At 42.5% G+C, this 27,998-nt stretch overlaps 1 protein-coding gene across 4 annotated transcripts in view; it reads right to left on the minus strand.

The window, feature by feature from the left end:
* Window positions 1-5,264: 5,264 nt before the first annotated feature.
* The window catches only part of CHRNA9 (cholinergic receptor nicotinic alpha 9 subunit), a 28,840-nt gene continuing 6,106 nt past the window's right edge, over window positions 5,265-27,998 (minus strand). The window contains exons 2-9 of one of the 4 annotated variants that reach the window (XM_045017529.1): window positions 27,376-27,495; window positions 24,735-24,818; window positions 19,726-19,815; window positions 14,459-14,604; window positions 13,473-13,627; window positions 12,030-12,202; window positions 11,670-11,777; window positions 5,265-7,674 (exon numbers count right to left, since the gene is read on the minus strand). In XM_045017529.1, the coding sequence (XP_044873464.1) occupies window positions 7,106-7,674; window positions 11,670-11,777; window positions 12,030-12,202; window positions 13,473-13,627; window positions 14,459-14,572 (1,119 nt within the window). In that variant the 5' untranslated portion in view covers window positions 14,573-14,604; window positions 19,726-19,815; window positions 24,735-24,818; window positions 27,376-27,495 and the 3' untranslated portion in view covers window positions 5,265-7,105. Of the gene's footprint in view, window positions 7,675-11,669; window positions 12,203-13,472; window positions 13,641-13,879; window positions 14,092-14,458; window positions 14,605-19,725; window positions 19,816-24,734; window positions 24,819-27,375; window positions 27,496-27,998 lie in introns of those variants that run through there. The other 3 variants (XM_045017526.1, XM_045017528.1, XM_045017527.1) reach the window with 3 other exon arrangements.

A 27,998-nucleotide genomic window follows, 5' to 3' on the forward strand; every position in this document is an offset into this window, starting at 1 on the left:
ATCTGCCATAACAGTGAGTCAACTATCCTTGCTCCCACCCCATCTGTGGTCCAGTGCACACACATACCTACACACTGGGAGCCACTGTGGTGCTAAAGTTTCACACCACAAAGGAGGTGCAAACTCCTGCAGAGGAAGGAGCTGTTTTTGTCCAGAAGTTGCACTTATTTTGTCCAGTTACTGCACTTGCTTGTGCTGATCTAGTTGTTGAGCACCAAGCAACGTGATTTTGCCTGTGCCAATGCCATGACTGCAGGTACAAAAGTGGTGGTTACACATATAAACTCACAGACCACTTTTGAAGATTTTGGCCCCTCATAATTTTATGTACTTGTAGCTGGTGGAATGACTCAGCAAAACAAAACAAAAGCCAGCAATGTCTTGTCCTTAAGAAACAGATGTTTATAACATAAATAAACAGAAAAGAAAAAGAAAGTCTTCTTTTGCTGAGCTCTTGTGCAAAAGACAGGGAGAGCGGAGCTGAGGTTAACCCCTTGCCCACCAAAGAAAAAATAGTGCCCCTTGCCCCCATCATAATACCATATTGTCTCATATGTATTATAGCATTATTAATAAAATATAGGACCAAATTCCAGTCTGGTACATTGACACAACCTCATGGACTTCAGTGGGATTGCATAAATGTAAACTATGAGAAGATTTGGTTACATGCAGTTTCAAAGAAAGGACCAACATTTTAAAAGTCAATAGTAACATTTTAAACTTGATTCTCAGTTTCAGAAGTAGCAAATAGACTTAGGAAATGGAAAGTACAAGAGCACCAAACCTGAAGAGCTTTCAGATAGTGGCCAGAACAAGCGGGAAGGCCAGCAAGATTATAATAGTTAAGGGCAAAATAGTACTTGAGAACAGACATTTTAGCAGCAGATATAGCTGAATAATTACATCTGTTTGATATATTAATATTAAACAAATTCAATTTAAAGGCTCTAGCAACCGAACTAACATGAGAAGCAACGTGTACATCAGAATCCAAAACCAAGAATCCTCACTACTCACCGTGATGCAAGAAGACTTCACCTTGAAGGAACGGAAACCAGGGATGGCATTGAAGTCTAGGAATAAGGCCTCACTTGTATCTGCATTCAGCCTAGGGGAATTCTGGTGTATTCACTATGTTAATACATATGTCAATCATTGTGAAAGAAGGCGAATATTCTCAGAACTATGGGGGAAGAGAGAAAAAATAATCTGAGCATCAGTAGCAGTTGTGAGCTTTGTCATGTTAATTAACAGGTTGTAAACAAAAAAATTAACGAGGAGCTAGGACAGAGCCCTGAGGCAATCCCACAGTTCAATCAGGAGATCAGACAAATTATTTCTTCATAGGATATATTCCAATATAACTCTCTTCCAGTCTGTTCTGAACATAGCTGCTGAAATGATCTTCCTTACCTGTTCAGACCATGTCAGTCACCACCAGCTTCTTTTTGCTCACTGTAATAAAGTTTAAACTTCTCATCTCCACCTTCAAAGTCCTGCCCAATTCCAACTCCCCCCTGCACCCAAACTCAGTGTCTACTCTGTTTCTTGGTATGTTTTCTCTTTACTCAATCAGTGATGCAAACTTCACTGGCCACTTGTATGCATCTCCAGGTTTGACTACACCCTGCACTAAGCTTGGACTCTGACTCAGATTTGAGCCCAAGCCCCTCCCTTCCATCTACACATAAATCAGTCTGACTCAGGTCAGCAAGCACTAAGCTCCTGCCATGAGTCAGGTCCAAACCCTGTCATTTTGCAGTGTGGCCACAGGTCAAGCCACAGCCCCAAGTCAGAAAGCCTGGGTAATATGGATGTATTAGCATGGCTGTGGCCCAGGTCCAGCAATTATAATCCAAGATTTACAATGCAGTGTGGATGCTTAAGCATGGGAACACCAAGTCCACAAGCCCAAGTCCCACAAACCCAGGTCTACAATGCAATGTAGACATACCTTCAACATGCAGCCTCCATGTCTCCTGTTCTGGCCCCTATGCATGGAACAGTCTCCCAAATCCCAGTGCACCAAGACCTCACCCTCTCCTCATTCATATCCCCGAGTCGTCCTCCTGGAGACTCACAAATGCTAACCTACACCAATCAAAACACAACAGGGAGATCTGCACTATTCACTACACTAAAAACTGAATTGCATCAGTGTATCAGTAACACAGTGCATTTATATTAGTTATCAGCTACTAGGTGCAGGTCTGCTCCATATCCATCCTAGTTCTCAATCCACCACTGCAGTTGTACTGCATTCTGGATACCCTATCTCACAGCTTCTTGCATCACTGCAGTGACTTGTGGGAGATTTTGAAGGCCAAATGAGATACCCAGGGAGATTGAGGGAGGAGTGAATTCTTCGTGTAAACCATTGTAGTTTTGGGTATTGTCTCAAAGATTGAGGTAAACCAAACAATTAGAACATGCTCCTTGTTCAGCTAGATATACTTCTGTTGGAGTTCTTGAAAATTAATATCACACAACTCAGGAGAGGGTTGTGGTACCTGTGGAGAATCAAAATTGAGACCAGTAGTTAATCAAATTCATGATGCAAGATTCATACCCTTCAGACATGGATATGCCAGCTTCATGCCCCACTTCAAGATGAGGTTCACTGGGTAGAGTGCCATTTTTGGGCCTAGCTCATGTCTACAGATTGTTGGGACTGGGTTGCTTGAAACCTGGGATGAGCAGCTGTGACTACAGAATTTCTGAATCGAGACGTTTTGTACCTCTGAAGGAAGTTCACCCAAACACTGTCATGCTAGACCACTGTCGTGCTGGTTAGTCTATAGATAGTAAGCACCACTAACTGCAGAAAAAAAGAAAAAAAAAGCAACTACTCTGTAGAAGCTGGCTTCCCCAGATAGCTGTCAGTCAACTGGATACCAGTGAGGATTGAGGTGTCACGGTGGGTGCTCTTGTGGTGGAAATTTCCTGAAGCTCTAAGTGCCATTCTACTGCAAAGCTTCCCAGAGATCCTGCTGGGACAGCCCCCTCCCTCCTGGCCCACAGTACTTAAAAGTACAGCATACTCAGGGCACAGCATACAGATCACAAACTATATTTACAGACTTCATTATCCTCCTGAGCAAACATAACCAGCATGTCATCCTGCAGTCTTAATTCTCAATAGGGCTTCTCACCTGAGTGCATTAATACATATTTATCTTTATTATTGTAATCACATACATTCATCATTGTTCTATTTAATCTTCAAGGATTATTGGATGTGTGTGAGAGACACATACAAAGGGAAGGGGAGAAGGAAAGAGAAACAATGAGAATATTAGATTCCTCTCTCTCCATTGAACACTAAAAATATTGTATACAATTTAGATTCCCAATGCTCTCAGTTTACATGGTTTAGGACAATTTTTCCTCTAAGCAATACTTGAGATGTTTGTATTTAGTGTATTGGTCTAGAATGTATGAACTGACTATTAGCAACTAAGCAATTATTACTACAAATGCGTATGATGTTGGTACATAATTTCCACTTACAGGCTATGTGATTCTGGTTCTCTGAAAACCCCACCTTGCAGGATTTCTTCTCCTGGGTTTTACCTCCTTTCAGGCAGATCCAACAGGAGGAGTTCCTGGCAGTATAAATAGAACAGTTCTGTTCCACAAGAGAAGGCAGGTGTCATGCAGCACTGCTCTCAGGCATACCCCCCCTTGAAGGTGCATTATGCACAGCACCCATTCAGGTTTTTTCAATCAATTACCCAGGCAAGGTTAGTTAAAAACCTATATCCTGTTTGTTGTTCTGGTTTAACAATTAACTCACTGCTTGGTTGCTCAAGTTCACACCCACTCTGGGCCCATATTACAATCCCAGTAGGGTTTCTTGCCCCTGTTCAGGAGGTCCCAGCACTCCTCCTGCAACTGGATTGTACATCAAACAGTCACACTCTTTTAAAACAAGAGACTCCCAGCTCTCCTCAAGAGTTGCTAGTACTTTAAACCAGGGGTGGGCAAACTTTTTGGTCAGAGGACCACATCTGGGAATAGAAATTATGATAAGGCAGCACTTACAACAGACATAAGATACCAGAGTAGTGAGACACTCAAAAGAGAAATGACCTCCCAGATTTCACAGGCTGTATGCAGTGCTTAGGAGTCTAGAAAGGCAAGAAGGGTTTTGGGGAGGTAAAACACAGCAGTTGAGGTCAGTCACATCAGGACAGATGCTTTCTGCTTCATTTTCTGTTGCAGACATTGTGTGAGACCTTGGGCAGGTCACATAACCTCTTTGTGCCTCAGTTTCACCATCTATACAGTCATAGATTCTCTTAGATGTTAAGACTAGTAAGAACCATTGTGATGATCTAGTCTGACTTCCTATATAACAGAGGCTTTAAGATTTAATTAATTCCTGCTTCATGTCCAATAGCTGTAGTTGAACTGGAGTATATCTTTGAGAAAAAAACATCCAGTCTTTATTTAAAGATTTCCAGTGATTGAAAATCCACCCCAACCCTGAGTAAATTGTTCCAATAGTTAATTATCCTCATTGTTAAAAATGTGCACCTTATTTCTAATCCAGCCACCTACCAACAACTGTATCTTGTTATACATTTGTCTGCTGGAGTGAAGAGGCCCCTCTTTTATCTAATTTTCTCTCCCATGTACATGGTTAGACTGTAATCAAGTCACTCCTTAACAGTCTCTGATAAGCTAAGTGAAATTGGGTGTAATTCTCAAGCCTCACACCATTCCTGAGAGGGAGGTAATTCTCTCATGCTTTGAGTTCTTCAAACAGAAGTTAGTAGGGAAGTGCAAAATATTCTCACCCTTACATTCCTTCAAGGGGAAGAACACTTAGGGATACAATTTTTATTTTAAAAAGCACAAGATCCACACACATCTGCATGCATGTGTAAATTTGCACATGTAAATTTTACAGCTAGTACACTTATGAGTGCAAATATTGTATATGAAATGATGCACGCATATTCGAATGCAGTCTGAAGTCTCTTAACATTTTAGCCTCATCTTCAATATTTCTCCTCTTCCCACACCTTTGGACAGTATTTTTTTCATGGCATAGAACAAATTCATTTCCTCAGACATACACCATAAAGCTAAGCACTGAAGTCCACAGCAAATGGAAGGTGCTATTTGTCTGCACTGTGAAAATGTACTTTGACTTCTGAATAGAATATGTACCAGAAAGTGCCTGATTTCCAGGGAACTCATGGTGCGGTACAAAGAACTTGCAATATTTCATCAGATACTTAATTTGAGTAGCTATCAGAATAAACTATCTTTACACTAGAACCTAGGCTTTTATGGCTTGCATTATGTATGAGACTCTAGATAGGCTTTCAGCTTTAATTATTCCACACAAGAGACAAAACCAGTCATTAAGAATTCAGTGTATCATTTACATGATCATACAAATCCCTTTCTTCCAATGAGTTTTTGGATAACAATGACAACGCTCTGCTGTTTTGACTCCTCATCTTAAATTACATCTTCACGGGTGCACTCCAAATTAGTTGCAACAATTATGAAAATGAGTTTTATCACATGAACTTCTGACTGGGATCCATTTCAGTGTCATCCTGCGTCTCTCACTGCATCTAGAATATCATGGTTTCAAAGCTCAAGGTGCTTAGTAAAGGTCATTCACTTGCCCTGCGTATGCCTCATGTATCACCTTCTAACTTCACTGCAAGGGGCATCTTCCTTAGGCATATACGGTCTGCAGGACTAAAAGCAGTAAAAAGCAGTAAAAGAATTGTTTGTCCATAAAGCAAACAAACACACAAGCAGTGGATGTGCTGAGCAAGGAGACAGTTTTGTATAGGCAATTGACTGACTTTCACATTGTTTTAATAAATTTTAAACAGACTTATGATTTGTATTAGAGTAAGGGGAGTCACCCAATAATCACACCTGCTGTGCTAGATGTTGCATAGGCAAGTGCCAAAGAAAACAGACCCTAGCCCAGCAAGCTTACAACCTAGATCAAAACAGGATGCAACAAATGGGCAAGATAGATAAACGAGGTGGGATGGGTCGGAAGATGAAGTAACAGAAAGAGTAGTGTTGAACAAAGAGCACAACTCCGTGCTTTAGTAGTATTAGGGTAGTAGACCCCCTCCCACCCCCATACAGTACATCTTTACACTGTGCAAATACAGGGGAAGATGTGGAATCAAGGAGAAAGTAGGGAAACAGTGTCAAAGGCAGCAGAAAGTTCAAGGAGGATGATAGGGAAGAGGGTGCAAGACTTAGCCAGAAAAAAGGTCCTAGAAATCATGGTGAGCATGGTTTTGATGGTGTAAAAAAGTAATACCGTAAGGGATTCAGGCAGGAATTAGCTGGAAGGAAATCAAGGTAGCTATTGTTTTTAACAAGTTCAAAGAATTTAGAGGGGAAGGAGGAGATGGGACAGTAGTTAGAGGCAGGTGGGTGTTAAGACATGAACATGTCTGAACACTCATGGGACAAATCCAGAAGAAAAGGATGAGGCAAAATGAGGGAGTGAAAAGAGGAAAGAAGAGATGGCAGCTAGGCAGGGATGGTCTCAGGGGAACTGTCAAACATTCACATGTAGGGAAATAAATGTGTTTTTCCATCTAGCACACAGCTAGTTGGTCACACTGCAGGCCACAGATCAAATGTAGCCCTTGGAATTCTATTATCTTTAATATGGAGGAGCATCCCATTGGAATCACTGCTTCTAGGACACAATGCTCCTTCTTGAGCCAACCCAAGGCCATAACCAGTTTTAATCAAGACACAGTGAAGCATACTTGTCCAGCACTTGTTCATAGGGTGCACTTCCATATTACAGATAAGGGCAGTCGCAACTGTTCAGTTTAATACAAGTTAGACTCAGCCTTTAGCTCCTGTCAAGTTGCTAATATGATCTTAGCTGAGCAAAGTTTGGATGTCTCTGATCTGACGGAATCATTCTGACAGGATGACTCACGTAACAGCAATCTCAAATTATTTTGTTTGTTTTTACAAAAATTAAAGATACAGAAACCTCAGATACATCCCTCAGTAACAAAGTATCATCAAGGAAAACTAGCTAAACATTCCTACATACATAAAAATAAATATACTCTAATAGTGTCGGTTAAATTGCTTTGCCAATAATCAGGAAACTCATGAAAAAGACCATAATAAAAAAAATCCACATGAAGAATCTGTCCATCACTTTTGCTACCTTTTTCCACTCAATTCCTTTGGCACGGTTTGCTTTATGGTCTCTAACGCAATTAGCAATATACTCAATATTCTTTATCAGTACTTTATAACAGGAGCAGCAATTAACAGCATCCTCAGCATTTTCACATTTAACTCCATTACTGTTATTTAAATCTCCATTCAGCTTCTTCTTTAGGTCACTGTCATTGTTTCTATTCCTGGAAAGTTGACTGGTCACCACCTTGTGTCTGTCCTGCTTTTTCTGATACTTAAAATCCTTTCTTAATTTATGTTCTTCTGCTTTTACTCTTTGTGGACTTGTACAATTTTCACCCACATCATAAACAAAAAAGATCTTTGACATGTAGTCCAAAATAACAACCCTGGCCCATTGTGGAACAGGTTGGGCTTCTGCTCCACAGTGATGGATATTCATTATAATGATGGTCAGTGCAGTGGATGCTGTGATCATTGTCATAGTTGCTATGTAATATTTGCCTGTAATGTAAAAAATAGGGAAATGTATATTAAAAGTATTATTCAAGTTAAAATCACCCTCTGCAGAAAGGAAAAAAAAATCGTTCAACATTAAGCGAAATGTGAAGCTATCAAAAGAGGTCAGAATTCTGGAATCATCCTAATGCTCTGTAGTTATATCTGCATTGTGATTTGCCACTTAAAATAGAGTTTAAGTCCATTCAAACAAATAAAATCTCCCACTGATCATGACCCATATTATACCATTTCAAAAGAATAACCACCTAATTATCAAGGTAAATATTCACACTCAAATGCCCCAATTTCAAAAAGCACCCATGTTAAAGTCTTTTTAAAAAATGTTCACAGTGAATTTCACATATTTTTAGGATCCCTACAAAATTTGCATCAACATTTACACACTTCACATTTGTTACACCACCTCCTGGTGCATAAATTAATTATATTAAATTGTCATAACTGTTGATTTTCATGACAGAAGCAGTGATCGCCACATTTTTCATCTCTGGGTTTCGAGATGCAAGAAGGGCTGGGAATGTCTGCAGCTTGGTGGAACTAGTGGGGGAAAAGGGGAGCCTGGAAGCTTAGTTGTGCAGGAGAAGAAGGCATATACACGCTTCTTTACTTTTTCCCAACAGATCAGCTAGGGCTCACCAAAGGAGGGGGTTAGGAGGAGTCCTAGTTCTGCACTGCTCCTTGGAATCGGGGCAGCCTGTGGGATTTAAACCAGGATCAGAGTCTGGAATGGAACTGAGACAGTAGATTTCCTTCTATGGCCCTGGGAGGAGAGAAAGTGCAACCCCACCCAACATGCCCTGACCTCTCCAATCCCCTAGCCATAGCAAAGGGGCTGTTCCACAGCTCAGCTGTGCAGAAACAGTTAGAGGGAGCACTAATGCTTGTCTGGCTTCTCTACCTGATGGAGATGCTATGGTTTGCAGCCAGGAGTGAAAGTAACTTACAGGACTTACCGGTACTGCCGAAGTCCTGAGGGGGCATGGCCTCTCCCGGAAGAGGCGTGGCCTCTCAAGATTTAAAGGCCCTGGGGAACCAGCTGTGCCTGGGAGACCCAGAGCCTTTAAATCAACCAGGGGCTCCCAGCTGCAGAGGTGGCTGGGAGCCCCCTGGGGCTCAGGGGCAAATTAAAGGGCCCGGGGCCCTGGCCGCCAGGGGGAACCCCGAGCTTTGCGGGGCTGGGGCAGGGATTTAAAGGGCCCAGAGCTCCTGCCACTGAGGGAAGCCCGGAGCCCTTTAAATCCTGGCACCAGCCCGGCCACCAGAGCCGTGGCCGGGATTCAAAGGGCTCTGGGCTGCCCGCAGCCGCGGGGAGCTTTGAGCCCTTTAAATCCCTGCCCCAGCCCAGCCGCCGGAGCCGCGGCCGGGATTTAAAGGGCTCTGGGCTGCCCGCAGCTGCGGGGAGCTCTGAGCCCTTTAAATCCCAGCTGTGGAAGTCGACGTGGGCCAGCACGGTGTACTGGCTCTTGCCAGTACGCCGGACCGGACTGGCTTACTTTCACCTCTGACTGTATGTATGTGTATGAATGTGTCACAAACAATGCAGCTGCAGCCTGCCACTGACCAGCAGCGACCCCAGCAACCGGCCCTTGTGGGCTGCTGCCTGCAGAGAGCCAGCAGGTGCCGCTGGGCTGGGTCTGCCAAGGAGTAAGTAACCAAGGCAAAAACCACAGCCAGACAGCCAGGGAGGGAGCCGGGGTGGGGGGAGGGGGAAGTCAGGGGTGAATGAAGGACAACTGGAATAGCCTTCATGAAATATACAAGATATTTAGAGAAAGTTTTGTCAATTTCAGCCTCTGCACTCTACAGGCAGGACAAAACAAAAAGAGATCTGAGATTGCACCCGATGTCCTAAGGACATTTCAGGTGTTTAAATCAATATATAAAGAGGGTGGATTGGAATGAAAACTACTATTTCTTTCAAAGGAGGCACAATAATTTCCCTGAATATTCAGTTTTCCCCTTCAATCCCTTTGTGGTTTTGTCTATGGAGGCTATTTGCTTTCCCTGTGAATCTTTAGCTGCTTTAGCAAAATTGCTTTACCCAAAATAAACCCTAATCATCGTGACACATCTTTACACCATGTTCTCCATGTTTTTTGTGTTGTTGTTTTTTTTGTTTTTTTTTAAAACAGTTACATTTCAAAGAGGATCTGCAAGCAGTTTGGACATCACAACCATGATCCTCTGCTGGGGAGGGAATGGGATAGATTTGAACTTGGAAATGGTTCCTGATTTTGATTGTGTTTAGGAGATCCCATCATCCCGGGGGCAGAAAAGAAGTGCCCCTGCCATGGTCGGTGACACTGACACTGACACTGACACTGACACACACACACACACACACACACAGGGAAATTAACAAGGATGCCAGAAACGGCTCCTAACTCTGGGCACTGAACTGCACAGGGAACAGCTGAGTTTAAACTGTTCTTTTGCAGGCGGCAGCACCAGCAGGCATCTCAGCCAGTGTCCCTACTGCAAGCTAGAGCCTAGAGGAGAAGCCCTGCTGGAGGTGTGGGGGGAGGAATGCAGAGCCTTGTCTGCAGCCTGGCTGGAGGAGGGGGAGGGAGGAGCCGAGAAACCAACGTGACAGTGAGTTTTCCCCTTCCACCTGCTTTTATTAGCTCTGGATTTAAGCTGTGCAGCCAAATGCTCGTATTTGTTGTGTATATTAGTATTGGAGAGATCCCCTCATCCCGGGGGGAGAAAAGGACTGCCCCTGCCAGGGGCGGCTCTACAAATTTGGCCGCCCCAAGCAGTCATGCCCGGGAGGCGCCCCCGAGCCGCGGGAGCAGCGGACCTCCCGCGGGCATGACTGCAGAGGGTCCGCTGGTCGCACGGCTGGACCTCCCGCAGCTGCGGGCGGTTCGCTGGTCCAGCGGCTCCGGTTGAGCTGCCGCAGGCATGCCTGCGGGAGGTCCAGCCGAGCCGCGGGACCAGCGAACCGTCCGCAGTCATGCCTGCGGGAGGTCCACTGGAGCCGCCGGCCGAGCGTCCCCTCCGCAGTCATGCCTGCGGCAGGTCCGCTGCTCCCGGGGCTCCGGTGGACCTCCCGCAGGCATGACTGCGGCAGGTCCGCCGGCCCAGCCTGCCGCCCCCCCCGGGAAAGGGCCGCCCCAGGCGGGTGCTTGCCCCGCTGGGCTCTGGAGCCGGCCCTGGCCCCTGCCATGGTCAAACACACCCTCCCCTCAGCTACTGTGAGTGAAATTAAAAAGGATGCCAGAAACCTAGCCCTGGGGGCTGAACCATCAGGGAACAGCTGAGTTTAAACTATTCTTATGCAGGGAGCAGGCTTCTCTCTCCCTCCCTCAGTCAGTCTCCTTTTCTTACCGGTCCTCCGTACCATCCCGTACCAGCTTACTTTCACCTCTGTTTGCAGCACCAAGTCTTGTGGTACCAGGACTCATCTCTGGTGAGCCATAGCAGGTCGAACAGGTGCAGAAGGCAGGGAAGACTTAGTGCTCACCCCTTCTCCATCACAGCTCAGCTCATCTTCCCTGCAGCTCTCCCTCTTCCCATCCAACAAGTCACATGATCCTCACCTCCACAAACTCCCTTTTGCTTCCAACACACAACCCACAATGCTCTCATCCATTTTCTCAAGGCAGCATACTTCAACCAAATGAATCATTACACCAGTACCTGGAGCACTGAGTACTGACCCAGTATAGCTTATGAATCTGCGAAGATGACATCTTGAAGTGTCTGACCTCACCCTCAAATTTTCCTTCATTAACACTGCAGCCCAGTTTTCAGCACATCCATGTTATTAGTTTATCCCCAGGCAGCACAAAATAACCTTGTCATAGTACTTCACTATATCTGTACAAGTTCCATACACATTTGAAGTATTACAAAGTTTCTAAAACCTTGTGTATCACAATATTTATCTTTCCAGATTCCATTAGTGGTATGTAGTCTCCCTGACATTATACAACCACTATTTATAAGCCATGATAAAAATCTGAAATACCCACCTATCAAAGGCACGTTTTCAGAAGGAGGCATGCTCTCTGCAACCATTAGCTGAAATACAGTTAGAGCAAGCAGAACTGTAACACCAAGCGACACCTTTTCCCCAGAGTCTGCAGGAAGGTAGAATCCCAGTGGGGCCAGGAAAGAGATCAAAACACAAGGGAGCAGCAGGTTAAATATATAGAAGGAAGACCTCCTTTTCAAGATCAGTGTGAATGTAATATCTGGATACGGCTCAGAGCAGCAGCCGTACGTGATTACATTCTTAACAGCTGGCATCCCATGAATCTCCCACTCCACATCTTCTATAAAGTCAGATAGATCTCCACTGTCCAAAGCATTGATTATGTCTACCTGATTACCATTGTAGGTCCAGGAACCAAAGGTAAGGTTACACTGCTGGTCATCAAAGGGAAAATAAGAAACATCCACCACACATGAGCTCTTTGTTATAGCTGGTGCATCCCAAGTAATTTTTCCATCATATCTCAATACTACATTTGTGTTCACTGGTTCTGAAAAGTCATCATCAGCCCTAAAAAGACAAAATGATAAACAAATTAGAACACAAAATATATCAGAAAATCAGGTTATTAAACACACCTCTGAATTTACATCATTTACTTAATATTGTACTGGCTGTTATGTATGGCCACTATTATGGCTATTATTGGACAGACTCAGCTGTGTGTCAAAGACCCAATACTGCTAACATGTAACTGAAATTCTCCTTAGCTCAAGCAGTAAGGGCCTCTGCTTTTTGCAGCAGGGGATTTGAGTGCTATTCCTGATGCAACTGTAAAGTTCAGTGTGCAGCATTAATGACAAACTTGAAATCCTAGACGACCATGGATTTGCTACAGTATTTAGGCTGTCACAAACAAACATGAAGAAGAAAGATGGCCTTGTTGTTAAGGCAGAGTCAGATGAGAGTTCATACGTCTCTCAGACCTGAGAAGTATCCCATGTGAGGAGCCCCTGAGCCCTTTATGTCATGTACAACACAAAGATGCATCTTTTGGTCTCATGGAGTGTAAACATTTGGGGCTACATTTAACACTTATTAAAATGTTCCCTGCCATGCCGAAAGCCTAAATACAGTACCACTGTGCTAGTAAAACTGATTGTTCTAGTTTTACTCTCCATCCTAACAACAAATAAACTAGCTCAGATAAGGGTAATTCAATGTTTGAAAACTAGCTTAATTCACAACACAGGTAAGGACATTTTTTCCAAAGTTTTTTTTTCTCTTGTGGTGTCCCTTTCTAGTAGGTGATATTGTGAACCCAAGCTCTTTAATAACTTCTCTTTAATGTAAACGCTTGATCAAACTGTTTTAAACAGATTTTGAAAGATAGTTCCTCCTTATAAAACATTTCAACTTCTTTGTTGTTTCTTTAGAAAAGGGCACTTTTTCCACATAATGAGTCAATCATCTGGAAGCTCCCCATTACTTAATTTGTAATCAAAGAGGTGCTAGGGCTCAAGCAATTTTTTTTACTTTCATAACTGAGGTGGCAAATCCAGAGGTGGTGAGGCTTGTAGTAGTAGGACTCAAGGCCTCTGTTCACAGCATCATATTAAAACAGAAATTGCCAAACCAGATCAGACCAATGGTCTGTCTAGTCCAATATCTTATGGCCAGATCCAGACACTCCAAAGGAAGGTGCAATAAACTGGAAGTGGATGGTTATGGGTTAACTCACCCATAGGGACATTTCTTCATATATATTCATTTATAAAAGAAAAATATTAAATCTAACTATGTGGTTGTGCTAAGAAACTGCCCCTCCAATTATACTTACTTGTTATACAGGACAATGTCTGGTCTCCACACCAGGTTGCTAGGAATCCTGATAGAATCCAACCCATCATATTCATCTTTGTCCCACTTGAGATATGCATCATACCAACTTTGTCGAATCCATAAATACGCAGTCAAAATTTGGTTTCTTTCATCCTGTAAGGAGTTCCTATATACATAAACATCTCTAATCTATGACTCAACAAAAACACACTTTGTTTCAGGGGAGTTCATTTTATAAACATAATGTGTTTCTTCTAAGACTGACTGTACTGTAAGAAATCTATAATGTCAGTTCAGAGGTACCAACTATGACAATTCCCATTGATTTCTCTGGAAGCCGTGCAGGCTCAGACCTTAGTTTGGTACGTACACATGTTAATGTTTACGTTATTTTAAATTACCTACCATTCAAAACCCATGTGAGGAATTTTCTTCACTCTTTGCAGACACATTCTCCTTTGACTTCAAAGTGAATCTGACCATTTTCAAACCAAACTAGTTTTCCAAGCAAAAATTATAGGGGGGTGAGGGTGGGGGGCTAAACTAGGACTTTTTATTGGAAGCTGGATACAGCACTGACTGTGAAGAACTACTGCTTCTGCAAAACAACAGGTAAACTAGAAAGAAAAATAAGATATCCAATTATTATTATTATTAGCTTCAGTGCAATGGGACAAAACAAAACGCTTTCATGCTGAAAGAAATCAGTATATAATTGTTATTATAAAATAATTCTAACATCTTAACCATCTTTAGGTAGTTAGGTCATAATGGTGTAAATGGATGAGTATATATTAGAACAGAAACCTTTGAGGAAACATTATTAAAGTTATCACTTTATGCAGGAAAATGAAAATTGTTCTCACATCTTCAAGTGAAACATTAAGTTTTAAATTTTGAATCCCCATGCAGTTCTAAGAGTTTACAAATTGTAGATGTGGAAGTTTGCACATTTCTAGAACATGGAACTGTCTTATTACTCACCATATCTTTAATTTGGGACAGTGTGATCTGAAGAGTGACATTCAGTGCTTTATCTGTGTCTTCCACTGGTCTCAGAGCATTTGAGTAGTCTTCAAACAGTTCACTGAATAGCATCTGAGCATATTTTCCTTGTGCAGACTCCACACCTACATCAAATAGTATACAAAATATATCACATGAAATAGTGTGCATGCTGTCCCCAAGGCTCCAAATAGCATTTGTTACTATTAGAATACATACTGCCATCCAGATAGTATTATACACATACTGTACTATATCATATTTAATATAAAAGCAGCAAAGAGTCCTGTGGCACCTTATAGACTAACAGACGTATTGGAGCATGAGCTTTTGTGGGTGAATACCCACTTCGTCGGATGCATGCAGTGGAAATTTATTCTATTTAATATAGAATATATGTAGCAAATCTGATGAGACCCATGCAGAATAGGTCATTAAGTTGTAGTAACTAAATGGATATTATAAAATTAATGTTTTACATCCATTTTATATAACACTGTGCATTATAATAGCCCTTTTTATCCATAGATTCCAGAGTCCTTTTCATAGGACAAATATCATTATCCCTATTTTGTTGATGGTAGAAAATAAGGCCCTGAGAGAATAAGGCCCAGATTTTTAAAGGAATTCAGGTATAGGCATTGCAATGCTGAGCACAGCTAATTCATTTAGGACAGGGGTGGGCTGAGCCGCATGGTGTGGCTCAGGGACTGGCTTAAAATAGCTTGCAGGCCATAGTTTAGGAGTTTTACTGATTTAGGAGCCTAAATCTCATTTGCAAGAGGGATTTAGGCTTTTAGGTGCCTAAATCACAGCAACTGTCAATGGGGTTTAGACTCCCAAGTGCCTAAATCCTTTTTGAAAATGAGATTTAAGCTCCTAAATCAGTTAGGCATTGCAACACTGAGTGCAGTAATGCTGAAATACTTTTTAAAATCTGGCCCAAAGTGATTTGCTTAAACAGTCACTCAGTTGATGAGCTAAGAATAGAAACCAGGTCCTCTACCCTAGCCAATGGCTTGTGCTGTCTCCATACATACAAATATTGCTCTCTACAAGAGAGGGTTGAATACTATTTATAAAATTTGCTCCTCTTATGGCATTCATGTTTGAATAAATAATTAGACGAATTTTGTTCATTATTTGGCCAATGGTAGAGTTAGTTGAATAATTAGTGAATACATTCATTGAATAATTTCTTCAATTAATTTTTGCAATCTTTTCCAAAGAATAGAGTATAAGTGAAAAAGATTTTTTCTGTTATCCATCCAGCTCGACAGATAATCCACTGAAATACTTTCTTTAAAATCATAGGTTTACAAATTGCTTTGTCCTCTGAAGTTTCTCTGTGTTGTACTGAATTATCTTTAGATGGAGTCATAGATTTCAAAAAGCAAAGGACAAAGATGTTAACATTTGTCTGACCTATGCAAATTCAAATTCATGCAAGCATGCAGCAAGTATTTCAAAGTACTTCACTCTTCAGCCATTTAGCTGTTCAATTATTAGTACTGCAATTCAGGACTAACTACAGTTCAAACAGCCAGCTTCACTGGAAAAAAAGCAATCAAAGCTAATGAAACTATTTAAACAGCATTTAGGTTCAACAATATGTAATCAAAATAGTTATATTTCTCCAGTGCTTACTCAGCAATGAGATAAAATAGCTTGAAACCGTTAAGAGGATCCACTGCTGCCCAAACTGCATTTTTTGTGCACTCCGAACTGTGAAGTCAGTGAACACACAAGGAATGATCGATCAAGTGTATAAAGCAAGCCTCAAGCTGCACACTGATACGGGAAAGTGCTCTCACCTTGAAGTATCACTGCTGTGAAAACCAACCAAAGGGAGAAGCAGCAGAAGGGCAGGTTATTTCTCTTCATTTTGAACCTTGAAGTAACTCTGTTCCTCCAGTAACACAAAAAAAATTTTCACCTTCCAAAGCTGAGACAAGTTAGTTGTGCAGCAGCACAAAAGCAGTGGAGATACGGACGTGCTGCTGGTAAGAGCTCTGTTCTCAGCGGCAGCAAGTCTCCTGGGCCCCGCTGCGCACCCCACTCTGCCCTGGTAACCTGAGAGCTGCCCACTCTGCTGCTCAGTGAGAAGCCAGACAGATGGGATATCAAGAGGACACACTTCACGTAAAGCTTATTCTTTCCACAGTGTTACTGGCTGTTTCTTCTTACTATTAATGCATCAGTAGAAAGTCAGTATATGAAGAATAGTCCATTCACACTCCCTCAATCTGGGCCAGATTCTGTCACCCTTATGTTAGTAATAGTTCAGTCTGTGTAGGTCCACTGAAATCAATGAAAATTCTTGCAGAGTAAGTCACTACTCAACATGAGGAACAGTGGCAGAATCTGGCCCCATAAGTATAGAATTCTTCCAGGACAGTTCAACCCCAATTTGACAGAGGCCTTAGTGACATGAAACTTTACAAAAGGGAGACAGCCTTTGGCATGGGTGGCACATGAGCCCCCTTTTGGGGAGGCTAGCCATGTGGCCCCGCCCCTGCTGCCTGAGCCAGCACCACCCTCCTCTCACGGCCAGAGCCCCAGCCAAACAGCCCTGGGCTGCCGGCTGGTCTCAGTGCCCACCCACACGCTTCGTTCACTGACCAGCCTCAGCGCCGGGTTGCCAGCCGGCCCCAGCACTGGCCCAACGCTGGACCACTCACTGGCCCCCACCACCTGGTAGTCTCCAGCCGGAGCTGAGCTGCTGCCAGCTTGGAGGAGAAGGTGCAGCATGGGCAGGGCCAGGGCTTAGCTTAGGGGAGGTTTAGCCTCCCCGGCCTATTATACCTGCTGCCCATGGCCTTTGGTGTTTGTTACACAGATGAATTTGTGAGCTATATCTCACATTGGGGAGGGATAGCTCAGTGGTTTGAGCATTGGCCTGCTAAACCCAGGGTTGTGAGTTCAATCCTTGAGGGGGCCCACTTTGGGAGCTGGTCCTGCTAGTGAAGGCAGGGGGCTGGACTGAATGACCTTTCAAGGTCCCTTCCCATTCTAGGAGATTGGTATATCTCTAATTACTTTTATTTTTACATGGGCATGGCAGCCTCAGGTTTAAAGTACTACAAGAATTTGACCAAGATTTTTCATTCTTACTCTTAATCCCAGCGACCTGCAATAGATGCTCAATGTTACTCATTTGTTTATGTTCCCCATATTGTTAGCCAAAGAAATTCGCTCCTTTCTTTGTGGTCAAACTGTAGTTTGCAGCCATAATAGGTGCCTTTTGACTGATCGGGCCATTGTCCACTTCCACCTCCCTCTCTCTCCTTTCCATATAGATTAATCCAGTTTGAAGAAGAAAAGCACCAGGGTTCAGTGAGGGGCACTAGATCATCTTTGCCATCATTTTAGAATGGGCAGTGAAGACTATATCTAGCTGAAACTGCAAGAGGAAGTAGAATGAAATTACTAATAACAGAATTCAGCCAGGACACATCTGGCTTGTGTAATAAAATTAAATACTACTCTCACCAGTTCACACTCACTAATTCTTTCTGGTGAAAGTGAACTGGTATTTCCAAACAAAAAATACTTTCCTTTTAGTAGCATTCTTGGTACCATGTGACTAGTGTATGTGCTTAGCTGTCTTGGTACCATGTGACTAGTGTATGTGCTTAGCTCGTCACAAATCTTACTGACGAGATTTGTGTCCAAGTTTAACAGCTAACCAAGTAATTTCAATAAGAGTACCTGTAATGAAATCTCTGTCACATCATCTGCTGAACTCCCAAAAGGAAAAAAAAATTATTAGTAGTTTAGAAATGAGAGGTCAAGGTGGCCCTTAGATTGTATGTAACATGTTGCTTTCTCTTTAGGAAGCAGGGGCACACAGCGTTAAAGGGGATAGCTGAAACAGTTATTGGATATGGTCAGGTCAATGTGATCTCAGGGGATAACATCAGTCTGTAGCCTATTTGTCATTAGGCTGGGAGTAGATACTATTGGTGTGTCCCAGTCCTTGGAGAGATTAGGGGGTTGTTTGAAGGCCAGAAGAGGAGGTTCAGGAAAGATTTATTTCAGGATGGGGTCCCCATTGAGAATGAGTTGTAATAGTTTGATGATCATATGGGTTCCAGTGTGGTGTTGTAGGGGACAACTAGGGGTGTGTGGTGAGAAGGCGTTTGGATTTCTGTATTGAAGCAGGTTCTCTTGGGATATTTGGCCTGTTCCAGGATCCAATTTACTTCTCTAGTGGAGTGTCCTTGATTGGTGAAGGCAGCTTTGAGTGTGCTAAGGTGTGATATTCAAGATATTCTAGCACTAGAAAAGGTACAGAAAAGGGCAATTAAAATGATTAGGGGTTTGGAGAGGGTCCCATATGAGGAAAGATTAAAGAGGCTAGGACTCTTCAGCTTGGAAAAAAGAGGAGACTAAGGGGGGATATGATAGAGGTATATAAAATCATGAGTGATGTTGAGAAAGTGGATAAAGAAAAGTTATTTACTTATTCCCATAATACAAGAACTAGGGGTCACCAAATGAAATTAATAGGCAGCAGGTTTAAAACAAATAAAAGGAAGTTCTTCTTCACGCAGTGCACAGTCAACTTGTAGAACTCCTTACCTGAAGAAGTTGTGAAGGCTAGGACTATAACAATGTTTAAAAGGGAACTGGATAAATTCATGGTGGCTAAGTCCATAAATGGCTATTAGCCAAGATGGGTAAAGAATGGTGTCACTAGCCTCTGTTCGGCAGATGATAGAGATGGATGGCAGGAGAGAGATCACTTGATCATTGCCTGTTAGGTTCACTCCCTCTGGGGCACCTGGCATTGGCCACTGTCGATAGACAGATACTGGGCTCGATGGACCTTTGGTCTGACCCAGTACGGCCATTCTTATGTTCTTATGTGTAACCTGCATTTTTTCCTTGGAGCATATTATGTAGTATCTGAATGCCTGGCTGTAGATTACAGATTTCTTGGTGTTTGGGTGGTTACTGGATCTATGAAGGTAGATGTGGTGATCCATGGGTTTCTTCTATATAATTTTCTGTAGGGTTCCGTTGCTGAAGCTGATTGTGGTGTCCAGGAAATTGGTGATGGTGTGTGTATATATATATATATATATTTCATTTAATGTTCATTATGGAATCCTAAATGGGTGATCAGGTGATAATTCTTTATTAACACTACTATTCCAACAAACAAATTTAACTCAGCCAGGCACGTAGTACTTGTATTTCTTCAATTCTTTTCGTATGCACTTCAGTTTTATAATACTCACCAATATCACAGTAATAGTTACATTGACACTTCTATCTCCCGGTAACATAGAAAATTGCCATGTGTGTCCTTGCTTCTCTAAAGACACTAACTGTGGAATAGAGAAACAGAAAAATTGAATGGATAATCCTATGCATTCTCACCTACCTAGAGAGAAAATAAAATCATTCTTGTTTTCTCTTACAAAAACTACAAAGACTTTGCCACAAAGAGCATGGGACTTGCTGCTGAAGAAGTCTGGAAGAGTTATGTCCCCCCCAACCACTTTTCAAATACTGTAGGATTTCAGAAAAATGAGGCTCATGTAATGGGCAAGCCCTGTAGTCTGATATAGAGGAACCTAAGGGGAAGCACTATTCCCCACTGCATCCAGTTTTATTCACTGAAGGATTTAAGCACTGCAAAGCAGCCAGATGGTTTAAAAACAAACCAACCAACCAAAAAACCTCACACAAACTTGTACCACTCTCGCAAAAATAACAGCTTTCTTATTGTTATATAATGGCTTTATATTAGCGATCAAGCAATAAAACAGGGTTTTTGAGAGAGGGATTGTTTAATTATAGCTTCGTCTATGGAAGTACTATTACAGACAAAAATCTTTAAGTTTGAATAAAGATTAAATATGCAATAAAACAGTTCTCCATTTTCACAAGTGGTGCTCTAAAGAAAGGAATTAATATAAAGACGTTTACAAAAACAATCTAAAGAGCAATGAGCCTTTAGAAATGGAATCAAATGATTAAGCATTTCAAAAACGTTTCAGGCAAACTTAGTTATTTCATTTCAGTGCATCAACCACTAGATGTCCCTATTATCCATCCCATTTACTTCATTCAAGAGAACTTTCTGTTTACTTTATCAAGATCACATGATATTTTTAATCTATTTTGATTAATCTCAGCAAGGGATTATTTGCCTCACATTGATCTAAGCCAAAGCAGAAACAAGAAGTTATTTAAAACAAGAAATGAGATAAAAGGAAGAAACAAATGACCGCACTTAGCTCTTTAGTTTATCCAATATATGACACTGTAGTTGCAAAATGGTTTCAGTACACACAAATATAAATCAGCATTGACAATTGGACAACTTGAGACACCACTTAAAGTACAATAAGCTTTTGCTGCCATAGTCAGGCTGCATGGCACAAGGTCCAATGGCTGCATCTGCCATCTCACAAAGAAAAATATTTGAATAAAATATACAGATGATTCTGTTTATGGACAGAACATTGTGCCTCTTTTGTATCCCTTGGGGATGATTCACGTAACATTAATTCGTCAATGCACTAAGCCTGCTCATATTTTCCATGTCACTTACATGACATTTTATAACTTCTTTGAGGATCCAGACTAGCAGACGGTTCTGCATGCTGTTCATCAGCAAGACATGCAAAAAATCTCTGGATTGGCACATAGCTGCCATCTAAGTGACATTTGGCTGATCATGCACTTTCAAAGAGATTTAAATATCAACAGAAAAATTATTTTTTATATCAACGTGTAATGAAAGAGCTTCCAGTTTTAGGTGTTTGATCCTAGGCAAATTGTTGCTTTTTTATATTAAAAAAGCTGTTTTAAAATTAGTGTTTTCTATTAAAAGTCAATACTTCTTTTCCTCCCCAAAAAAGTCCTGTGCTCCTAGGACTAAGGTCTCAGCAAATACATTTTGTCAGCCTCCTCCACACAGAATTTTGTAAAAATTCATTCTTATCTTTTTGCTTCCATCAGGATTTTAAAGAGAGTTTAAAATCCTAACTGGAAACCCTCCAGGTATTGTACTGTCACAGGCCCTAATGCTGTCTGTACAATCAAATACCCTCCATCAGAGAACAGCTGAGAAGAACAGATTGGTTTCCAAGCACAGTTTGTGAGAACTGTCTGACAGTCTGGTCCTATTTAAGTTCATGCCAGTTTTTCCCCCTAAAAGCACTGACGTGCAGTTTTTTTGCTACAGAATATTCTCCTGTGATTAATCAAGCAACACACTAGTTCTTCACAATCACAATCTTTTTTCATCAGATTAATTGCAATCTTAATAGAACTGGGAAGTCAGCACTAAATGTAGATATGGTGATATGTATATATGTGTGTGTGCATGTATGTGTGTGCGCGTGCGCGCCATTTGTTCTCATCCACCTCCTTCCTCCTACTTCCTTCTCTCTCTCAAAATCCCCCTGCCCTGAAACTAGCACACTCATTCACACTCTCTTTTGCTTTCTCTGTCTCTGTCTCTCTCACACACACACGATAGGAAACACTAAGAAAAATATCAGCCTATATCAGACAGTTTGGAATCTTGGCCACACTTTCCAGAAAAGGAAAACATAAGTAGTGCAACTAGAGTTTGTTTGAAATATTGGCCCCATCTGGTGATTTTTTTTATTTTTTTTTAAGATAGAGATACAGACCTTTGCTGTCTGCCTTTCATTCAAAACCTGAAGGAGAGGGGCCTTTTGCCCTGAAAGATTTGTTATTATTTATGTGATGTAAAACACAGTATCACATTCACTACTACTACTTCCCCTAGGATGAATACAAACTAACAAATGTTTTGTGTCTGCTCTTTAGAAACATTTTGTCCCTGGTAGTGCTAAAGTACAGCCTGTTTGCTGAGATCAGAACATTTTTCATATACAGCTCTTTATTATTAGTGTCATGCCCAGCTTTGCACTGGGTCTTTGAATTGTTGATCATAAAAGTTCTGCTCTTCACAAAAAAAAATCTCAAGGCCCTAGACACTATCACAGATCATAGATCTGGTTTTGATAGACATCCCAGTGTTTTAAAACAAACTGGGCTACAGAAACGTTTTCCCCATTACACAGGTGTAAAGAGGACAACTTCAATGCCTTTCTCTGCCCAACTACCATACTGACATGGAGGACAAAGGAGAGTACTTCTAAATAAAAATTAATCTAACTTGGGAGCAGGGGACAAGGGAGACAGCCCTCCTGCAGCTTGGAACTGGAGATTATAGTAGTTGCTCCAGATATAGTTCCCCCAAGCTGAGGGCATAACAGATATTAAAGTGATAGTACACTTGATATTATATAAAGTAAGAGTAAAAGGCAACATTTTAGTTTTATTACCTCTGTAGGACTCAGGAGGGAAAAACAGCATCCCTTTGTTAGTCTCTAAGGTGCCTCAAGTACTCCTGTTCCTTTAAGAACAGTAACTCTGTCTTCACTGTTACTAAAAACATCGCACCAACACCTGTTGAGGGTCTTAATGCTCTTTGACAACATCTACTTTATGAATAAACTTACTTCTATCCAGCATCAGGGAATAAAGTAAATTTTTATGAGAATTGCCTAAGAATTGGCGCTCCTGTCTTAGTTCCTGAGACTACAAGAGTTCCCTGCAAATTCAAAGTGAGCTACAACAGAGGCTGAAACAGCGCAGTTAGCAATGCAGGCAAGGTACCAAAAGATGCAGATACATTGTGTCTTTTACTTTTCCAGTTATCAAACAAAGTTTAACTGTGGCTTTAACGGATACAGTCTTGTAACTCCAGATTACATAGATAAACCGATGATTACTTGAACCTCATCCACGGACTGTATTTAACAATTGCTGCATAGAGTTTTGCAAGCAAAGCTTCCCTGGTAATATACATACATTTGAAAAATATTTACAGACACATTTCCAATGGAAAATTTGTGCTTACCCGAGCATTTCTTTTCTTTGACTAATGTCCAATGCTATTCAGGGTACATCCACACTACCCGCCCTATCAGCAGGTAGCAATCGATTTATCAGGGATCAATATATCACGTCTCATCTAAACGCGATATATCAATCCCCGAACACGCTCCCCATCAACTCCAGAACTCCACCGGAGCGAGCGGCAGTAGCGGAGTCGACGGGGAAGCCGCAGACATCGATCCCGCACCGTGAGGACCCGAGGTAAATCGATCTAAGATACTTCGACTTCAGCTACGCTATTCACGTAGCTGAAGTTGCGTATCTTAGATCGACACACACACCCCTAGTGTAGACCAGCCCTCAGAGTGGATTTTTCCTTCTCTCCAATAGTTGGAGGTGGAGACCAAACCTACTCTGCTGCAACCAGGGCTTTGAACCACCCTGTTAGTAAATCACTTCTGGAATCAGAGTCTTCCAGAGTTGACAAATAATAAACTTCATGTTAACAATTAAAGATCTGCCATTTAAAAAAAAAAGACAAAGTAATGACAATAAAAATTAAATTATCCCAGAGCAAAAACTTCTTATTTAGGTCTGACAGCCGTCACTATAGGATGTACCAAGCAGTATTTATTCCTGTCAGAGAGTTTATTAAAACATTCCTTGTCCGAAGGACAGTTTTAGGTACCCAAATTTCTTAGGACTTATTAAGTACCTGATGATACTTCAGACTCTCCCTCAGCTTGAGTTTAAGTGTGGAAAGGAAAAAAAAATCAGCCCTGTAAGCTGCACTTTTGATGAGGAGAGGCTGTGGATGGTAACAGCAGATTTTGATCTCAGTAACACCAGTGTAAATCCAGAACAACTCTGCTGATGTCAATGAAATTATTCTGGATTTACACCAGTGTCACTGAGCTCACTATCTCTAAGTGGCCTCCAAAGATCTCTCTAGGCTTTGATAGGGAAAGCCTCCTTTAAAAAGATTTTTGGTAGGAGAGGAATGGCAGAGGTGGAGACTCCTGCTGAAGAGGATTCCAGAGATTGTCAACAGGGGTCTGTATTTCATAGCCACATATATCAGGGGCTGTAGTCTCACACTTGAGGGGAGTGTGGAGGGACGGTCTAGCCTGATTCTTACTCCCGAGGTCCCTTTCCATCCTGGAGTAGTTCCTTAGAAACGAGGACTACAGAGAGGAGTCACAAATAGCATTTCTTGCTATCTTTAGATATTCTGCCATGTTGGGAGCCCTCAGCAGTAGACCAGCCCTCACAAGGTGTCTCCACCTGCCTTTCAATTTACAACAAAATGTCCAAACCAAGAAAGAACAATCAATTTAGGTATAACTTGGTTCAAACTCACCCTTTAGGCTGTTCAGGTGCTCGCCTGAAAACCTGGGCCCAAGTCAGCAAACTGCTAGTGTTTTGGGCACAGCAGCTACAGATGCTGTCAAAGAGAGAAAACATAAGTCAGTAGCCAGAGGAGATCTCTGCAGAGGCCTAGGAATGCTAAAAATGTCATAAAAGTGTCAATTATCCCTTATTTTCATATTCCAAACTGTTAGCATTTGTACAGTCTGGCCCTGACACAAAGCAGTTGCCAATGGCTGCCTGGTGACTCACTATGCAGTAGGGCTCTGGCCCAAACTTCTTGAAGGGCAAATCTAGTAACACTCTATAACTGCAGAGAGCCTTAACTTTAGATGACATCACATTAATCGAGATTCTGAAAAAGAAGAATTGTCCAAGAGAGCTAGAAACTAGCCAGAAAGATATACTGAAATTTCATTTCTTGCATGGTTCCCACCAGCCAAGCAACAGACATGGAACTTCTAGCTATCAGGAGGCAAAGGGAAGTATGCATTGCATTTAACTTGGTAGTCATAAAACAGTAACTTTTGTCTTAAGCATCACTTAGATATAGTTCCTTCTGACCAGAGAAAAGCAAGGGTTAAAATTAAATACCTTTCTAATTTATATTTGTGTTAAATTCAATGCATTTCAAAGGATTGCTTAATGCCAACATGAGGGTCAATCTGTAACACACTAAATGTATACTTAGTACCATCAAACAAAGATGGCCCTGCTATAATATAGGTGAAACAATATTGTACAACCCTGATGGCTATCGCATGTTTTCAGCTACAGATGAATGGCACATACCCTCTGATGTAAATGATTTGGCCATACTGCCCATGGTTTGTGCTCTGGCAACAAAATGCTATAGTTTTACATGCTTTTTTTTGCTGCTTATCTGCCATTTTAGGTCCAGCTGTGTTTCTTGGGGTGGTTCTGCCAGCTGCTTAACAAGAGGTGTTGACAATTTCTCCTATGTACTGGTAGAGCAGCCCATTTTATTGGTGCATGGAGTGGTGTTCCCGAAACAGGCAGAAGGGGGACATGAGTACATTTTATAACTTAAACCTGCTTTCTAGCAGCAAAAGATCCCTCCTTGCCTTAGCCCTCTGCCTGTGGCAAGGCCAAGATATCCACTGGGAACTCCATTACCATCTCCATTAACCGCTCCTGGCTGGCAGAGTCCAACTGAATTTCCAGCTCCTCATGGCTCCTCTCTTTAACACAAAAGATCTCTCCTCCAGGAGCTCCTGTGCTATCAACTACCAGTTTGGGTTGGGTGATGGAGTCTGGCTGAGGATCCTGTCTAATTCCTGGTGGAACATACACATAATGCAGATAACATGGGATTTACTCTGTGGCCTTTGGTTTGGTTTTTTTTTAATCAATGTGTCTCTGGATTTCCTAGATTTTTGTTTCAAGGTGCTCAATGCCAAGCGTGAGCAGCTGATCAGCCAACACTGATGCACCTTAGCATTCCTCTAGGTTTCCAGACATGAGGAGACGTGCTCCTCACCCCACAAGGAGATGACTGTACAGACATCCTCAAGGGAACAGGCAGCAGTGCATCACAGCATTTCAATAAACCCTGGTTAAAAGAGAAAATTCTGTATCTGGAAGCTGCTATGAAAATAGCTTGCAAATGACCCTCATGCAGCCAATACTGCCACTTGTATTGGTAGGTGGTTTCTGGATAGGTTGACCCCTGGATGTCAGAGTTGCCTGTGAACTACGAAGACCCCAAAACAATGTATTTCAGTCATGTTAGCTTAATATGATTGAAAAGTCCTTGTAATGCTTGTTTGAGTCCATATATACAGCCTTAACAGGGATAACTCTTCTACTGCTGAGGGAATTCTGCACAAATTTTTTTTAAACAACAACAACTAAAAATATGTGCACAACATTTTAAAATTCTGCAAATTTTGTCAATAAATAAATGTGGAGCATAGGCCACTGGCAGCACAGAGGTGGTGGGATCACCCTGAAGCCCCCACCTCCTCCAGTACTAGGACTCAGCAGTGAGGCTGCACCTGACCCTGACACAGTGCAAGGGCTGGGCCTGCCCCAGAAACACTCCAAAGCCCTGTCCCTCTGTGCCAGGCACACCAGATGTGGGTGGACAAGCAGAGCCCAGCAGGATCCAAGTGTGGAGGAGCTTAGTGTGGGAGGATCCGGGTGTGGGGTGAGAGGTTTCTGTGTGGGGCAATCTGAGTGCAGGCAGCTCAGTGGGAGACCTAGATGCACTAGGGCTCATGGGGGGAGGGGGTTCCAGGTTCAGGGGCAATGGGACTCTGCAGAGGATCCAGGTGAAGGTGGTTGGGGCTCTGCAAGGGGGGGTCTGGATGTGGTGAAATAGGGCTCAGCAGGGGGGTCTAGGTGTAAGGGTGTAGGGTTTGTCAGGGTGACAAGTCGATGGGCCTCCTTAACAGGGGAGCCCCAGCTGCTGCCAAGGGTACAGCGCATGCCAGGCATACATTGCATGGTGAGGTCCTGCTTCCCCCCATGATTCCCCTATTCCCTTTTCTTCTCCAGCCCACTCCCCTCACTCCCACATTCCCCTCCCCCTGCCCTATTCCAGCCCCTCTTCCTTTCCCATGGCCTCTTTCCCCCACCCTCCTTTACCCAGCCCCACCACAGGCACTCACTGTTGCACAGAAAACAGGAAGGCTCCTAGCATACAGAAGGGGAGCCAGCCTGGCATTAGGACCCAGGAGGTGGTATTCAGCAGAGCCCAGACTCAGCCTCCTTCAGCTGCAGTTCTGCACCTGCAGAAATGAGATGGCACAGGCACATATGCAAGGGGGCACAGGCACGTATGCCATGTGCCCCCCCATGCCTCACCTCAGTTTGGAGAGGGAAAAATCCCCCCAAAACTGCACTCAGGGTCATCCCCTCTCCCCCCCCCCAATTACTTCCCTACCATTTTCCACACAGAAGCACAGGAATTCTGTAGGGGGAGCCCTTTTCTGCAGGCACACAGTCATGCAGAATCTCCCCCCCCCCCTCCAGTACTCTCCGTATCAGACTAAAGAGCTTGAAATGGATTGTATTTAACAAAGAGCCAGGGCAAAGCAGAGTGCTGGGGCAACTTGCTGTTAAGAACACAGGCTGTTGCATTTTGCACAAGTTAAAGCTCTTGCAGAGCATAGCCACATTCCTATAATAGGGTTGCAGTAATCACAAAGGCCAAATGCATGAAACATGGCTAGGTCCATGTCTGATAAAATGTGATGCAACTTTCTGGCCAGCTGCAGACAGAGATGGACAT

Source organism: Mauremys mutica, chromosome 5, assembly GCF_020497125.1.
Source record: "Mauremys mutica isolate MM-2020 ecotype Southern chromosome 5, ASM2049712v1, whole genome shotgun sequence".
Classification (NCBI taxonomy): domain Eukaryota; kingdom Metazoa; phylum Chordata; order Testudines; family Geoemydidae; genus Mauremys; species Mauremys mutica.